Source organism: Humulus lupulus, chromosome 5, assembly GCF_963169125.1.
Source record: "Humulus lupulus chromosome 5, drHumLupu1.1, whole genome shotgun sequence".
Classification (NCBI taxonomy): Eukaryota; Viridiplantae; Streptophyta; class Magnoliopsida; order Rosales; family Cannabaceae; genus Humulus; species Humulus lupulus.
Window position 1 is genome coordinate 239,422,770 of NC_084797.1, and position 18,634 is coordinate 239,441,403.

The window sequence follows — 18,634 nt, forward strand, 5'->3', positions numbered from 1 at the left end:
AGCATGTGGCCAGTAATATTCTGCATGTACAATATGCGTCCTTTGTTGTCAATGAAAAAGTCATCATTCATGCTGACCTTATAGATTCCCGGTCCGAAATCACCTGGGAAGGACATGGATGTCTTTTTTAGGGCTGTGGTAGACGAATTGAAGGAGTTGTGGGATGAATGAGTACAAACCAGAGACGCCACAACGAACAGTGTATTCAAAATGTGTGCATCACTATTATGGACTATCTATGATTTTTCGCCTATAGTTGTTTGTTTGGTTTGAGTGGTCAATGATATATGGCATGTCCTTCAAGAAATGAAGACATTCCTTCATGTCGTGTAATTGGGAAGACGACTTATGTGGGTCATAGAAGATTCTTATCTTCTACGCATAAGTGGAGAGGAAGAGTTGCTTGTTTGATGGGAATTATGAAAAAGGACGTCCTCCAAGAAAATTCTGTAGCTAAGACATACTCGAACAATTAGCGCATCTTCCAGATCGTTTGCCGGGTAAACATTTCAATTTCGAAGGTGTGAAAAGAAAGCGAGATCCAAAAGAGCTTAATTGGAGTAAAAATTATATTTTCTTTGAACTTGATTACTGGTCCAAACTTGAACTGAAGCACAATTTAGATGTGATGTTTGTAGAGAAAAAAGTTTGCGACAATTTACTCAGTACTTTTCTTATAAATGAGAAATCTAAAGACACCACCAACGTACGAGTAGACTTGAAGAATTGGGGTATTTGAGAAGAGTTGCACCTCAAGGAAGACGGTATGAAGTTGATCAAACCACATTGTTATTAGGAACGAGTTTCTTAATACGCAGCGGAATGGTGGTGGGTTGGCCTAGTGTACAACAAAAATTTTGTAACATATTTAAACTACCTTTAAATATGTGGATATATTAATATACATACATTAATCATAAGCAAGAAAAGAATAGAAAACACACCTCTTGATGCCTATCAAGTACTCACACCAAGATCTTCCTCTACACCTCAAGAAGTGTGTGGGCACTTAGAGAATAAAGGATAATTAATTTTTTATTCTACTTGATGTACTCAACACATGAGATCAAGAGAATAGGCCTGAGATTGATTCTTTATCTTTTTCAGGGAGAGAGAAAAATATCGTTCTTTTCTTTTAGTGCGAATAATTGAGTATCTCTTATTTTCTGATAAGTCTAACTTAAATAGAAAATATTTAAATTTAAAAAATAAATCTGTAACCAATTTACAATTTATCTTTTAATTAATTAATTATCTCATTAATAAAAATATCCAAAAACGAACTTTTGAATTTTCTATTAATTAATTAAATAAATAAATAAAATTGAAAAAATATATCCCTATATTTTAGGGATATTTGATTTTTTCGTAATTATTTATTCAAACTAACTTATCATATAAAATCCAACAACCAAATAATTAATTCAAATTTGAATTAATTATCATTTTAACTAATTATCAAATATAATTAATTATTTGAATAAATATCAATCTTCTAAATTCAAAACTAATTTGAACTTATCATATTGTTATCTCCCACTCAAATAAAGATATCACAAGGTTTCCCCAAAGTCCCAACTATGTCCCAAAAGCAATAATACACAACATATGCACCCCAAACATCCCCAAAACCAACTCAAATCCAAACCCCAAACTCAAAACCCATCAAAGTTTAAAATTCTAACAAAACTTAAACCACCAGAAACTAAACTTGCAGACAGAACGAATCCTTACCTCCAATAGCTGAATTATGGCCCCAAGTTACTCCTAGCATGATCCTAAACACTAAACCTTCAATTCCCAAGCTTTGTTTCCTCAAAAACTTCAAAATTCTCAAGTCACCAAGGAGGGACAGAGAGAGCTACAGGAGAAAGAGAGAGTGAGCTTTTCCTTTTTGTTTTTTTTGAGTAATCCTCTACTTCCCATAGCCTTCCAAACCAGTTGAGTCAAGCTAAGGTCTATCCAAACGACCTAAATACCCTTAACCCAAATTTTCTTCTCCAATGCTCACAAGGGCACTTTGGTCATTTACCACCATTTGCCACTTTTCCCCATTAATCATAATTAACGTCTCATAAATTCCCGTTATCTCTAATATCCTCAAATGACCACTAAATAATTTCTCCATTACCCGATAAATCCCAGTAATGTGTTAAATTACTGAAATACTCCTAAGCTCACCCCAAGCCGGGTATTTGACCCTGTTATGACTAAACCACTAACTTGGCCCCTAGGATCACCCGTGCTAGATAACCCAAATATATCAACATAATAATGTGGTCTCAATCATATACCATACATATATTCAAATATGCTATCAACGGCCAAAATTGCGAAAATGACATTCTAATAAGAATTGGACCCACATGCATGCTTAATACACCTAAATATGTCAATATAGTCATATTATCATATAACTCACATAATTCATATAATAAAATGCTCATAACACATAAGCACTCAATTAATTCAATTATTGCCTCCCGACCCCCTAGTCCAGGCACTAAGCCATATTAGGGAATTTGTGGCGTTACAGTAACACTCATTATTATTGTACTTTAAGCGTCTAAAATGAGTATCTTTATTACAACTAGGACAAGCTAACTTCCCTCGATTTACCCAACCAAATAAGTTTCCATAAGCAGGAAAATCATTAAGAGTCCATAAAACAGCTACATGCATCTTAAAATTTGATTTTCTAAATGCATCATATGTATTAATACTAACATCCCACAACATTTTCAATTCCTCAACTAAAGGTTGCAAAAATACATCAATATTATTTCCTGGAGCAGTAGGACCAGGTATTAGCAATGACAACATAGAATATGGTTGTTTCATGCACATCCATGGAGGTAAGTTATAAGGAACAAGAACCACTGACCAAGTACTATGACTACTGCTCATATTACCAAATGGATTGAATTCATCACTTGCTAACCCAAGTAAAACATTACGAGGTTCTTTTGCAAAGCTTTCGTGCATCATGTCAAACTCTTTCCATGCCTTAGAGTCTGTTGGATGCCTTAGTAACCCATCATGACTTATTTGATCATGATGCCATGTCATTTCTGAAGTTGTGTTTAATGACATGTATAACCTTTGTAGCCTTGGTGTTAAAGGAAAGTACTGTAATTTTTTATGAGGAACTTTTTTTTCCTTTTTTGTGTTCTTCATCTATCTTCCATCTTGATAGTCCACATGTTAGACACTTTTCTTCTTTTTCATTATCTTTACAGTACAACATGCAATCATTATCACATGCATCTATTTTTATGTATCCAAGTCCTAAATCTTGCACCATCTTCTTTGCCTCGTAATAACTATTTGGCAAGGTATGACCTTTCGGTAGTATGTCCTTTAAATACTCCAACAACTTGGTAAATGACTTGTTACTCTAATGGTTAAGACATTTCAAGTGAAGTAATACTTAACAACGGCTGATAGTCTTGAATATTTTTTCGCACTCTGGATATAACTTTTCGTTGGCATCTCTTAATAATCCAAAAAACTTAGATGCTTCATCATTAGGTTCTTCGTGTTCATATCTATCAAAATCAACACCTACCCAATTATTAATATTGGGATCTCCAAAATGAGCCTCTAAAATATCATTCATTGATTCTTCATCTGAATCTTCACTAATGTCCTCATTTACATTACTTACATTTTCAATTTTCCTTTCCCCGTGCATAAACCAGCAGGTATAGGTCTTTTGAATTCCATGTATGATCAAATCATCCTCAACATCTTTCCTAGTTTTAAACAAACCATTATTGCATTTCACGCAAGGACAAGAGATCAAATCATTCAATTCATTGTGTGAAAATACAAAATCAAGAAATGATTTAACTCCTTTTTCATATTCATGACTTGGTCTATTTCGATTTTGCATCCAACTCTTATCCATTCATGTATTATTCAATTAAATGTTGTGTAATAAACAGATTTTTTCCTTTGCTACTTGAAACAAGGATCACACACGTCCAACACCAACTCTTTCAAACATGAATACAAATAGTAACAATGAATCATTATCAAATGAGTATAAACATAAGATCAATGGTCTTAAAAGATATAACACTACCGCTTTACTTGGAGGTCTTGTCTCTCATTACTGGAATAAGAGATGAAAATGGTATCTAACATACTTGTCTTAATTCTTTTAATAGGAAACCTATTCTAGATTGTCAATAAGTTGATTATGTGCATATAAAGATATGTTATTGTAATGAAAATTAAATAACTTGGTAAAATTAGTAAAATTATATCGAAGCATAATATGTAGTAATTTATTTATTTCAATATGGGAAAATAGGAAATGTGTATGTATAATTATTGATGTGGTGAAGTACATAGTAGTAGGGGGGGCCTATGAGCCTTTAAAGCTGTCAATGGCAATGAATGCTGGTTTTTTGGTATAGATGAAGAAACCACATTGAGAGAATTGAATCATCATTGAATGGAAAATCTTGTCCAAATAATGGAGGGGAGAGACATAAATGCTGGGGTTTCTTTTTTTCTGTTTTTTCTTTTTAAAATTTTACGTGTAAGTGGTAATGACAAGTGCAGAAGAAGAGTGTGAAAAGAGCATTTATGGTTGATCCTCTTTAAGGAGGAAGAGTAGAAGACATAGTGGGATTTATGTAATTAGAACAGTGACAGAATAAGAAGACTAAGGATCCACATTTTTCTACGGGGACGGGGTCCTGCGGGGACCCGCTTCTAATGGGGCGGAGAATCCTCATCTAAATGGGGAATGAGGACGAGGATAACTTTCGATTCTCGAATGTTAAATGGAGCGGGGACAAGGATAGCTCTCCCTGTCCCGACGGGACCCGTTTAAATTTTTATAATATTTTATATGTATTTAATATCTTTCTTTATGTGTTTTTGTAGTATAGTAGTAACTTTTTAAAATTTTATTTAGGATACTGTTTAATATTTTAAATAATAAATATTGTGTAATATTTTAATTTACATATAATTTACGATTTTTATTTTATAATTTTAATTAAAAATTTATTTTTTAAATAAATGAGTTTTTCGTGGAAATTCTTCGCCTCAATAAGGAATTCCCCACTCTGTCCCCGGCGAAGAATAAACAGAGATAAGACAGAGACGGGAATTAAAAATATAAATGAGGATAGAGACGGGAGGAGCACTCCTCGCCAATTCTCTGCCCCGTGTGGATCACTAAAGAAGTCGGTAAGAGAGAGAGAGAAATAGAGGAGCATTAATGTCTGTGACAAAGACATACAGAGTACGGACGGACAACCCCATGAAGTGGAACCCTGCTACCTTTCGCTGTTTTTTCTTCCTCCTTTTATTTATTACTCCAATTGTGAATGAAACCAAAATAAATATATGACATATAAAAATTGCTCTGGATTAGCATTATATGGCAATATCATGAATAACTTTAAGGATTGGAGATCACTTTGTATCAAAATTATCATTATAAAGTGGATGATCATGATCCAGTAATAATCTCATGATGTATCGTATCAATAATTATTTTAACTATTGAGATGCTTGTTATTAGCTCAACGTTTCTCTGTTCTCATTTTTTTTCTTCAATTTTTTGAATACGTAGTGTTAAGTAAAGGAGTTTGTTGTGTAACCTAAAAATTTTAATCATTATAAGAGGAATATAAGAGAGCTAATACAAATTTGGTTAATAAGTTCATATCTAATAAAGAGTACATGAGTTTGAAACTAGAGCCAAATATTTCAACTCACTTCAGAAGCCCTTTAGTGTGAAGGTAAATGTAGACCACCAAGATAAGTTAAGAATCACCAAACTATGTAAACATGTTGATTGTGTTGACCCACGATTTGGCCAACTGATACGGAGTCAGAATATGCTTGATATGAATGAAAGTAATGAGAAGAACGGAATGACAAAAGTAAATAAGACACAGTATTTTATAGTGGTTCGGCCCCAGGATCTGGTAATAACCTACGTCCACTTAGGTTGATATTGATATAAAAATCAGATGAGTGATCAAAGAACTAGGGTTCAATGAGTTTCACTAATCTCTTAATACAATATTACTAGGAGAATTACTATAGTCTCAAATGATTCAAAAGCCAAAAGTCCCTCCCTTGAGCTATCTCTTGCTATTTATAGGCTCAAGGGGGATTACAAAAGATTGTTACAGATATTCTTTCCTGAATAATCGGATACTCAGGAGATTGTGTGAGATAAATTCAGGATTCTACAAAGATCTTCCTATTAATGTTGCCTTGTATGCGGAGCTATCGACCAGACTGGTCGCAGGTAAGACTGGTTCGCACTCCTTCTAACGTGTCTTCTGGTCGATACTCTAGCAGAACGTCTCCAGGTGTCAGCCACGTGTCCAGGAATCACTTGCCACGTCATCAATGCTAATTTTTTGGATAACATATTGCGTTTGGTAAAATTTTTGTTTTTAAATTTTTTAAACTCAAAAATAAAAATATATTTTTGTTTTATGTTTTTTTATTTTTATAAAATAAAAATGCGTTTGGTAACCATTTTTTTTCTTTTTTTTTAAAATAAAAATAAAAATGTGTTTGGTAACTTTTATTTTTATTTTTTGTTTAAAAAAATAAAAAATAAAAAACATGTTTAGTAAATTTTTTATTTTTGAAATTTTATTTTTTATTTTCATTTTCTAAACTAAAAAATAAAAATATTTTTTGTGACCACTATTTATTATTTTAAAATAAAAAATAAGAAAGTTATAGTAAAAAAAGATCATATTAATAATATTCAAGTAATCTCAAATTTCAAAACTTAATATCTATCCAAGAAAGTTTACATAGTAAAATAAAAAACGTATGAACTGATAATTGTCCAAACTTAAAGCAAAGTATTAAACGAGTCATAAAAATCAACTAATGTCTTTACTCAATCTCACTATCGTCGACTAGCTCTCCATATATGATCAGCAATTTCATCACGAACATAAGCCATTTCACGTGTATGAGTTATAGAAATACTGAACTCTACACTATCAGTCAAAGTTCCATCTGTGCTTTGTAAAGTAGTGGCGTGTACTTCAGAATTTCCTTCACCTCCATCAAAATATACATCTGCTTCTGCATTTGTCCTTATAAAATTGTGAATCCCACAGCAAGCAATGACAATGCACTTTTGTATTCTTAGATCATATGAAGGCATTTGTTTTAGGATTGGAAAGCGATCCTTCAACACGCCGAAACACCGCTCAATGACATTTCTCAAGGAAGAGTGTCGATAATTGAAGAGCTCTTTTTTGCCTATGGGATTAAGATCTGTGTACTGGCCCAAATGATACCTTTCTCCTCGATATGGTGAAAGAAAACCAGGCATGTTTGTATAGCCAGAATCAACAAGATAATATTTTCCTGGTCCAATGTTAATTTATGTTAGTTTTTACTTATAGATGTTTAATATAAAATAATGTCAATCAACACAATAAGTTTGATAAATACTTACCTTGGGGCGGCATTGGAAATCCATAATCTGGGTTTGTGGCACATTCTAGAAGAATCCGTGCATCATTAGCTGATCCTTCCTATCCAGGAACAACGTATGTGAACTTCATGTCAAATGAACATACACACATAACGTTCTGAGTTGTATCCACTTTTCGACCTCGATATGGTATTTGTTCATCAATTGGAACATGCGCAGAAATATGAGTCCCATCTATAGCTCCAACACAATTCTAAAATACAAAATAAATTATTATATTTTTTTTATTGAATATTGAAAGAAAGGAAAAAATAATAATTCAAATTTTTGTACCTTAAAAAATGGATAGTATCTTGGATCAAATCGAATTTGTGGAGGAGTTACATCAAATGAAGGTGGAGTAATTAGTTCTTTGGATAGACAACATATTGCCTTCAAAACCTTCCTAAAATAATGTGATGTGGTTGAGATGGAGTGCTGAAATCGTTCAGCAACCACACGATGTCGTTCATTATGGTCAATCACAAATAAGAACATAGCCACTTGTTCTTCAACAGACAGATATCGTGAGTTCTTCAATAAATTTTTTTCTTTTAGAACACCACAAAATAATTTGAAGATATCTTTGTTCATTCTTAACAAATCATAACACCTACTCCAATGCCCGTGCAATACTTCCATAACGTATTCATGGCCTGAAAGAGCTGAATTTCTACAAGGTTGCTTAGATAGATATAATTGATTATATTCCTCGCAAGCAAAATATAGCAAAATCTCTCCAAACTCATCATCTGAATCATCCAGTAAATTATCCTTGTTGAACCGAGCAACGTTTAAAGACATTTTATCCTAATAGTAGAAAAAAATTTTAAATTTTACATTCAATATATAAAAATATATAAACACTCAAAGTCAAAGTCAAACCATAAAACAATATAGGCAAAACAAGTCATCCAGTAAATAGCTAAACAAAGTCATCCAGTCAATATCTAACAAGTCATCCAATCAATAGCTAAACAAAGTCATCCAGTCAATAGCTAATAAAGTCATCCAGTCAATAGCTTAACAAAGTCATCCAGTCAATAGCTTAACAAAGTCATCCAGTCAAAAGCTAAACAAAACTAAAGTTAATAGCTAAATAAAGTCATCTTGTTCATAGCTAAACAAAGTCTAAACTTTTTCACTTCAAATTTAGCAACCAATCTATTCTTCTATGCTCTGGCATCTTTAGAAACAATGCTCTGGACACCTCGTTCTCAAACTTCTCAATAGCTTTTGCGTATACTTCTCCACTAATTCCATCAATTTGATTAAGAGCTTCAACACTCTCATCCAATAAGTAATGTGATGCAGATGTTGCCATTGATCTCTCTATCAATTCTGTCTTTCGCTTTGCAGTTTCATTATATGTTGCCAGTGCATCTGCCAAAGCTGATGAGAACTTTGCTCTTTTTACTGATCGAGAGTTCGAAGTGGTTGTTGATTTACCTCTTCTTTTGTTACCATCCTCATCAAAACCACTTTCTTCATTCATAGTAGAAGGAATTATCGACGTTGCATCATCATCATTAGAAGGACTTCGATTTGAAGGATGAGCATTGGAACCAGTTGCAGTAGTATCACCAAAGATAGTGCATAATTTCTCATAAAACTTACAGCCTTTCTTTCTAAATCTTTTAGCAGACTTGTTAACCTACATGAAATTAAATTATATTAATAAAATATACTAATACCTATCAAAATAAATCAAGCATAAAATCCATTTTAAATAATTTTTACCCGAATAAGTTTATCCCAAACTTCATCTGTCGCACTAACTTCTTCAGTCACTGCATTGTATCCCATACCAGTCTCTTTCAGTAAAGACTTAAAATCCTTATGCTTTTGCTTTAATTGATTGTATTTGTTCCTTAGTTGCATATCACTATAATTTCTTTTTGCTCGTCCACAAAGCTCCTCCTTTATATATTTCCATGATTGCTTGGTAAAGGTTGTGGTATTCTTATTTCCCTTTAAGACTTCTTCTTCCATAAGTTCAATGAAAATTTCTTCATGCTTTTGAGTCCAAACAGAAGCCTCATCATTATTCTCAATAATAAGAACTTCATTATCAACGCCTGCCATCTAGGTAAGACCTAAAGATTCAATAAGAATTTTAAATGCAAATAAGAGAGTAAGCACTTCATATAAAAAATAAGGAAAAAAGAGAGCTTGAAAATACTATTTGGCACTAATCTATCAAGAGAGGAGTAGAATCTATCACTAAGCTAAAGTTACAGTAGTAACTGCAGGTAGTCTTAACTTGCCAATATTATCCAACCTTAATCTTTACTTGGCATTAAAATACTACAGTACTGCTCTCTCATAAAATAACAGGGTTATCTCATATTTTTTCTTGAGCGTATCTTTTACTCGGAACTGTATAGCTTCCCACGGTACAATCATTTCTAAAAAAGAGAACTACTTGATTCCAATGTTTAGAAACTTTACAAGGTTCACTGTATGTATGCAGAGTTCAAGGCTGCTTTCCATTGCAGCAGAAAAGAACAACCATAGACATAAATAGAGCTTGAAATTGAATTGAACAACAACACAAATCTATACTACTACTGTTCTTTTTCAAAATTAGGAGGAAAAGTAACTATAACTATACTTTTCTGTAATTTTATCCTTTACTGTATAAAATGACTCTTTGTATTTTTTTTCTTACTCAAGTCTTACCCTCAAAATGACTCTTTGTATTTAGTGTCATGTGTACATGTGTCTTTGAACCTGGTGGTTATATTGCATTTCCTTTACCGTATGGTTTCTTCATGCCAAGAAATTATGTTTCTATAAGATTTATTTACTTTATTTATCTTAACAAGTTAATTATAGAGTGTATTCTTCTGGATGCTATAGAGTATCTAATTATGAACCACGATACATCTTCTGCATATATAAATATATTTATCTTAGTGTAATACATGTAACTATTTTCACATTCCCCATCTTCTTCTAACCTATGTAGACTTAGGACTAGCTGATTTTCACATCAAAACTTATATCTATATCTCTACATATTTATATATATATATATCTTAGATATTACATGTAACTATTTTCATCTTTCCAATCTTCCTATAACCTATATATATAGACTTGAATTTGACTAATTATTACTACATGTAACTATTCTATATTATCTTCTCCATCTTCCTATATACAATGTTTACTTGTACTGGCTGGATCTCACATCATATACTTACAATAATGATTCACTAATATATCAATTGTGTTGTCACTTTGACTATTTTAGTATACTAAAATAAATTTTCTGATGTACAGGTTTACTCAGTCAATTTATGCTGGACCTCGGACCTCAAATCAAGGGAGATAGATAACCAAGTGATTACACCTTAGTTGGCTGTATATAAATGAATAATTTTTATGAGTAGAAGAGAAGAAAATCAGAGGCACACCAACTCTAAAAGAGGACAACAAAAGCTAATGTGATCACATATAGTAGATGGTTTGAATTATTTGATTTATTATAATTTATAATTGTGATTAATTCGAAAGAGAAAAATGACATTCACTCACTTCTTATGAGAACAAAACAAGTCTAGTTTGAAGTCTTAATTAAGTCCGAAATGCGGTTAGATAATTGTTATACCCAAAAATTGGAGATCAATAACGTGGCAATAAAGGTGACAAATGGCAGTACATGGTCTGTAAAAGACACATTAAATAGTCAATAAATACGTTGACTCCTCAAAGTTGTGATAAAGTGACCCGGTAGACTGACGAAGAATTTGGACTGCTTGAAAGATGTCATAACCAAGCCAAGTGCACCTTGGTCCTAGGAGAGCTAAGGAGAGTGCATCCTAGGAGGCTAAGGAGAATGCATCCTAGGAAGATAAGGAGAAGGAGTCCCATGCAAGCCAAGAATTAAGACTTAGGTTTTGACAAGGAGAGACTACACAATGTCCGATCGGACATAGTTGGGAGATGCTAAAGGAGAGTGCCTCGGACTTGTCCAAGGTGAGATGTCAAGGAGGATGCCTCGGACCACCTTGGTCTGAGGAGAAGGCAAGAGAAGGTTGGCTCGGACCACCTTGGTCCGAGGAGAAGGCCACAAAGTCCGATCGGACCTTGATTGAAGGAGGTAGGCTCGGACTTACCCGAGGAGAGCCATGCATATATCACCTTGGTCCAAAGAAAGATTGAAGGATAACTCAAGAGAATGGTCCTAGGAGACCCCAAGAGGGTGGTCCTAGGAGACCCCAAGGATTTGGTCTGAGGAGAAACATGGCATGCTAGAGGAGAGTGCCATGTTAGAGGAGAGAAGTGCATGTCCTACCACCATGCATGTCCTACGACCATGCACATGTCCGACCAACACTTGCATGGGTGGTCAGTAGGAGGTCAAGCAACTAGCTAGAGGAGACTAAGTCAAGGTTCCCAGAAACAACTTCAACAAGATATGCGGGAATCTCTCATTCTTCCCACAAATGGGGGGTTTGTTACATTTTGAATTTTGAATGTTTCTTTGTAATTTAAATATAATAAAATATCCCGATTCTAAGGGATATCAGTTGTATGACCCTAAGCCTATAAATAGAGGGCTTATGGGATTAGAGAGGGGCTTATTCTGCTTCTTCATTCTAGAGAGAGAAACTTTGGGTCTGAGTATTCTAGAGAGAGAAAGTGCTGATATTTGAGAGAATTCTTGTATTTTTGCAATCTGTACTGAAGAAACTCAGTTGGCTCAGTCCATCTGATCTGAGTACGAACTTATAAATCACAACTCTAAGTGGATTAGGCTATTACCGACAATCGGGGCTGAACCACTATAAAATCTTGTGTGTTCTTTACTTTTTGTTCATAAACTGTCTGTGTCGTTTTATTTCTCTTGAAGGCTATATTGTTTTTTACGTTCTCACGTCGTTGGCTAAAAACACAGTCAACAATAAGCATCTACTAATGAAAAAAAAATACTGTAAAGAAGGAAAAATATTTTCAAATGAGCAATGTTATGTAGAAATATGGAAAACCCTGTTTTCCTACATGGCATAAAGAAAATCAGGTTGGAGTACTTTAGTTTTGTGGTCTCTATAAGCATTATACTTCTCAGGAACAATACCACTTCTTGAAGAGGAAATGAAAGAAAACTAAAATATATACTATACAGAGTTATTACACTAAACACAATCAATCCTATCTACTAAAAAGAAACCACAATCCATAATCCAATAAAATTAAGGAATTGGAATGCAGATCTAGTAAACATAAAAAGTTGAGGACAGGTAAACTGCCTACTCAATGGTTATTTATTATATATATAAGTATTATACACAAAACTTGAAATAAGAGGGTTCTGTAAATTTGAAAATATTTCTTGGTTAAGACATGTTTATGGATTCTAGCTGGTGGTCTAGTGGGAATTATAATACTAGTATCTGGTATAACATGGGCATTGTGTAGGAAGAGAGTTGAAGAACGTCTTCTATCAGGAAAAGAGGGTAAAAATATGGTGTCCTTTTTTTTTCCATCTATAAACTTTGAATCTTACTTGAAATGATGAGAGTTATAAAGGTATTAGCATCTTTAACTCACTTAACAGCATCAGATATCATGGACCTGGAGTCTGCAACTGAAGTAATCGGCTGCCTAAAGATATCAATCAAGGAAGTTTATTTTGCAACAGACAATCTCAATTCTTCTAACTTCATTGGCCAAGGTGTAGCAGGTGAGACCTTAAGAATGAAAAATAAATTATTGTTCTTAAGAGTTGATTTTGATTGTCATTAAGAATTTTTCAGGGAAACTATATAAAGGAATACTTTCAAGTGGGAAACATGTAGCAGTGAAGCACATAATCAAGGATGGACATGTAGACACATTCATTAGAGAAGTGAGAAGCCTTTCACATGTCAAACATCCAAACCTTGTTGCTTTACTGGGATATTGTGAGGCCGCAGAAGAATGTTTCCTAGTCTATGAACTTTGCCACAATGGGAACCTTTCAGAATGGTTGTTTGGTATGTTTTCTTCTTAAGAATCTTATAATCCATTTTCAAACAATTGAAAGTTAATAGCAGAACTCTGAAAAAACAGGTAAAGAAAATGTTCTCTCGTGGATTGAAAAGCTAAAGATTGCCATTGGCAGCGCCAAAGGTTTATGGTTTCTGCATACTTATCCAGATGGCTGCATTGTTCATCGTGATATCAAGGTTGGTCTTGGTCCATGTAGCTTTGATATTGCCATTTGGTCTTTCTTTCCTGTAATTGTTCTTGACATGTCTCTTTGGCAGCCAACAAATATTCTCATAGATTCCGAATTTCAAGCCAAACTCTCGGACTTTGGGTTGTCTAAGGTTATGGAAATGGACCAATCACATGTGATCTCAGAAGTCAGAGGGACACTAGGTTATGTAGATCCTGAGTATCAAAGAAATCACCATGTGAACCCTTCAGGAGATGTTTACAGCTTTGGTATGGTACTATTGCAACTCTTATCAGGGTAGCAAGTAATCGATTTCAACTTGACCACACCAATGCTACTCGTCAAAATGGTGAGAAAACAAGCATAGGCTCCTTGTTTTCCCCAGATAATTTAAGTTTTTGCCATCTTTTGATGTGCTTCTTTGCATGATTTCAGGCTAAATCTCTCATAGCTAAAGATAGTTTACTTTGGGGCCAGTAGTAAAAGCTTGTCTGACCTTGAGTTTGAGGAGCTTAAAGGGTTTATGGATTTGGGTTTTGTTTTTACTGAGGATGAGTGTAGAGATTCGAACCTGATTTCTATTATCCTTGGCTTACACAGATTTAATCAAACAGAAAAACTTGCCTGAATTCTATAGTTTAAACAACTGATTTCTCGATCCATCAAAAAGCATTACAAAAGCACAAAACCTAATCCCTAAAAAATAATAAATAGATTCATACCTTATTAGAAAAATCCAACCCTAAGATTCTGATTTAATCAGTACGCCATTTTTATATGGATCCAAGAACCTTTACAATGCAAATACAAAATATCAAATATTAGAGAGAGAAGATTCTTACTGAGAAATAGATTGAGAAAAAAATGGGTCGTTCATATGATAGAGATGATAAAATGATACCTGAAGTTGCCATGAATGATAGTAGAGTAAATATCTGCAACAATGAAGTCTCTGAGGAGAAAGTAGGGTCTGCAACAATGGAGTCTCTGAGATGCGAAGGTTTGAGAAGAAAACTGTTTAAAAAAAATCTAAAAGTATAAAAAAGTTATTTTCAAAATTTTCAAAACTTTATTAAAAGTTCAAAAAAATAATAAACCAAATAAAAGTTACCGAACGTATTTTTGCATTATATTTCCAACTTTTTATTTAAAAAATATAAAATTATTTTTTTAATTATTACCGAACAGACCCGTTATAATCACAACTATTTTAGGTAGTATTGACAGATATCAATTTACACCAAATCAACAATGTAAGGAAAGGTTGCCATGACCATAGAGCCTTATAAACAGAGATACAAACACAAAAATATATATCAGGATAAGGAATTGCTAAACATCACATAGAAGACCAGAGGAAACACTAATCCCAAAATTATTTAAGAAATAGTTTCAATTCAAATCTACCCTGAAAGTGATTATATTATTCCTTGATGATGAAAAATAATATTTCCATATATTGAAAAAAAAACATTATAGAAAGATGCTCAAATGGAGTAACTCATACCTTGAGTGACATTTACTGTGTAACAATTACGGATTCCTTCAGGGAAGGCCCTCACATGTGCACTTGTTTTGGATAGTCTGAATCATAGCCACCTGCACTAGTGTACCCCCACAATCAATGCTAAGGACTCCTGAGAAAGGTGACACATTAATCAGTGCTAATACATCATCATCATCTTATCTACTCAATTGTATAAATATATATAAATTATGGTATGGTAAAACTTTTGTTTTTTTGAATTTTTTAAACACAAAAATGAAAATATTATTTTATTTTTGTTTTTTTATTTTTAAAAAATAAAAATATGTTTGGTCACTATTTTTATTTTTTATTTTTAAAAATAAAAAATAATAAACGTATTTGATAATTTTTATTTTTATTTTTTGTTTAACAATAGGAGGTGTTGATTTGAAGAAGAGAAAAAAAAAATGAAAGGAAAAAATTGAAACGATTTAAAAAAAATTAAAAGTAAAAAAATTTTATTTTCAAAATTTAATAAATTTTAATTAAAATTTAAAAAATAATAAATAAAAATAAAGTTATCAAACGCATTTTATGTTTTATTTTCAAATTTTTAATTAATTAAATAAAAATTATTTTTTTTTAAGTGTTACCAAACAACCCGTATATTAGTTAAGAGGAATCGATAGAATTCTTATCTAATAAAGAGTACATAAGTTTGAAATGCGAGAGTTTATAACTGTGGCTCCATTTCTGTGATTATCCCCTTGTCCAGTTTAAAACTCTAAGAATAAATAAAACAGAGAAAACACATTGAAATGCATGGACCCATAATATAATTTTCTTGTTCTTTTCTTATGCTTATAAACCCAAAAAGGTATCGTAACATTATATAAAAATATAACCATAGTAGAAATGAAAAAAGATAAACTAGAAGACAATAATAAGTAAAAGCATAATTGAAGCACCCCTACTAAGCAATTCATATTAAGAAGCATAATATCGATCAAATCATTATAAATTTAAAAATCAAATCAGGAATCCTAATTTGAACATGAAAGCAAAATCTATTATATGTGAAATTGTAAACTAGATTGAAAGAGAAAATAAACGCAGTTGAAATAAGAAAAATTAATATATATATATATCTCAGATCCTTGTATGTACACTACTAGAAATATAGGTTTTTACTTCAGTTTTTATAGTGAGCATACAAAAAAAGCGAACTAAAAACCTTTTCAAACTCTTTTACTTCGCTTTTCAAATTGGCGCTTTGAAAAAAATTACATACTACTTCGCTTTTTTAAAAAAACGAAGTGAAAAATTCATAGTGGAGAGGGTCGTGTTTGTTTGCACAAGCCCTTATATTATGTTTAGAGATATTAAAAATGCAAAAAACTGGCCAAACCAAACACGGCCCTTGTGCACTTTTAACTTCGGTTTCTAGGTAAAAACCGAAGTAGAAAGTGCACCTTCCACTTCGGTTTTTACCTAAAAACCGAAGTTAAAAGTGCACAAGGCCATATCACTTATGGACCTTTAACTTCGGTTTTTTGGTAAAAACCGAAGTGGAAAGTTGTAATGACCCACTACTCTAGACTTTTGGACCATTAATGAAACTATTCATACAAAACCTTAATAGAACTTACATTTGCGAAAATACCATAATTTTATTAAGTAACTTGTAAAAATAAGAGTTACTTACAAAATATCAAGAAGGATATGGGATCCCATTGTCTTAAACAAAACATAATTTAAAATAAAGAGTTACATAGAAAGTGTGGAAAAATTACATATAAACCCATAAAGAAAGGACTACATCCTCGAAATCGAACACTCGACCCCTTGAATCCATTCACCATCGATACACATTCTCTAAGCGTCCACGAATCTTACCGCCTCTAAAGCTATTTTCCTACACATAAAACAAAAAGGAATGAGCCTAATGCCCAGCAAGGAAAATCTAACACATAGTCATAAACATGAATTTCATAATAATCATAAAGACATATCATAACACTTATTACATACACTTATTATAATGGCCATTATTACTTGGGGTCCCATAGACTAGACAAGTCATATGCCCATGAGATTAGTGGGGTCCTACTAGCTAAGTAGGTCATATGCCCATAATCTATTGGGGTATTGTTAGCCATATGGGTCATATGCCCAAGCCTACAACATACATATCATAACATATATCATAACATAAGAAACATAAGATAACATATAAGACATATAACATATGCATTTCTATCCTATTTTCCTTACCAAAGTTACCGGAATATGTGGACAGTGCTGGGACTTTGGAACACTCCTAATAATCATTATGAAAAAGAGTGAGTCTAATGAAAAAAGAGATGAAAAGGAATGGGAAGACTAAACCATTGAGACACATACTTACCAAAACTTATGTGCTCAAGAACTTGGATTTCCTAACCAAAATAAAGATTAAGGTTAGAGGCTGAGTAGAAGATTATGAGAACTTAAAAGAACAAATACAGAATTGAACTAGAGTTTTAGGTTACCTTGAAGACTTGTAAGACCAATCTATACCTCAAACCGAAATACTCTAAAACCTTACTTCCCAAAGTGTTTGATAAGCTTATGATGATCAAGCTTATGATTCCCAAACCCAAGTGTTTATACTCTCACACTCACTTAGCACTTGCAGCCTCTGAACTTAGAGCAAAAGATGAATAATGGCTGGGTACTAGGTCCTATTAATAGAGTTTAGGAATGAAAGGATCTTGATTTTACTTGAATAAAAATAATAGCTTTTTAGGTGAAAATAATTTGAATAATCGTTCAGCAGAGGCTAAAGACTCATTCAAAAAGATGCTGGACTTATCAAGAGGTTGAATGGCTGAATGGAAAAGAATTCAAAAACTTTCAAAAACATATTGAAGGAGGCGATATATCGCCCCCTGTAGGCGATATATCGCCTGGGCCAGTATGCCCGAGGCAGTCGTGCATCGTCTCATGTTTTCCGTATCTACGTGCTGCGATATATCGCCCCCTATAGCTGCGATATATCGGCATTCGCTGATTATTTAAACACGAAATTACACATTTTTAGCTAAGTATGAATGAAGTAAACAGCCTTGACTAAGCCCTCAACGTATTCAAAGCTGCTGGTTGACCCTATAGCATTCAAACTTTACTCCTTATTAAATTTAATCCTCAAAATACTTAATTCTTAATCATCCATTCATACACATGTGCTTAAAATCCTATTGGTCCTCATCTAAACCTTATAGTATAACAAATATTATCCTTAATATCAGTCATATAATCAAACCTTAGGTTAAACTTAATATTCTTAAACTATAGGTTAAACTTAGAAAATCTATAAGTACTACTATGAGTGTCCAAATAATTCCCGGTCTGAACCAAAAATCCACAGTTTCAAAGATAATACTATACATACTATAATACTACTAAATAATTAGCTAAGTAAAGTTCTTGGACTCTACAATTCTCCCCTACTAAAAAGAATTTCGTCCTCGAA

General features: G+C 32.9%; 2 protein-coding genes and 1 pseudogene across 3 annotated transcripts; 1 reads left to right on the plus strand and 2 right to left on the minus strand.

Moving 5' to 3' along the window:
* Positions 1–6,732: 6,732 nt before the first annotated feature.
* Positions 6,733–8,325, minus strand: LOC133778518 (uncharacterized). Of its 2 annotated transcripts, XM_062218477.1 has the most exons (3): positions 7,778–8,077; positions 7,466–7,697; positions 6,733–7,374 (listed from the first exon to the last, which is right to left on the minus strand). In XM_062218477.1, the coding sequence occupies exons 2-3, from the start codon at positions 7,476–7,478 to the stop codon at positions 6,905–6,907; spliced, it is 483 nt and encodes a 160-aa protein (XP_062074461.1). In that variant the 5' UTR covers positions 7,479–7,697; positions 7,778–8,077; the 3' UTR covers positions 6,733–6,904. The 2 variants fall into 2 exon arrangements, with proteins under 2 accessions (XP_062074461.1, XP_062074460.1); XM_062218476.1 differs by lacking the exon at positions 6,733–7,374 and having other exon boundaries at positions 7,485–7,697; positions 7,778–8,325.
* A 170-nt stretch (positions 8,326–8,495) lies between these two features.
* On the minus strand, positions 8,496–9,602 carry LOC133778517 (L10-interacting MYB domain-containing protein-like). Its single transcript, XM_062218475.1, has 2 exons — positions 9,224–9,602; positions 8,496–9,137 (listed from the first exon to the last, which is right to left on the minus strand). Exons 1-2 carry the CDS (start codon positions 9,566–9,568, stop codon positions 8,625–8,627), a joined length of 858 nt encoding a protein of 285 aa, XP_062074459.1. The 5' UTR covers positions 9,569–9,602; the 3' UTR covers positions 8,496–8,624.
* Positions 9,603–13,003: 3,401 nt separating this feature from the next.
* Positions 13,004–14,132, plus strand: LOC133780152 (probable receptor-like protein kinase At5g18500; annotated as a pseudogene).
* Positions 14,133–18,634: the final 4,502 nt, after the last annotated feature.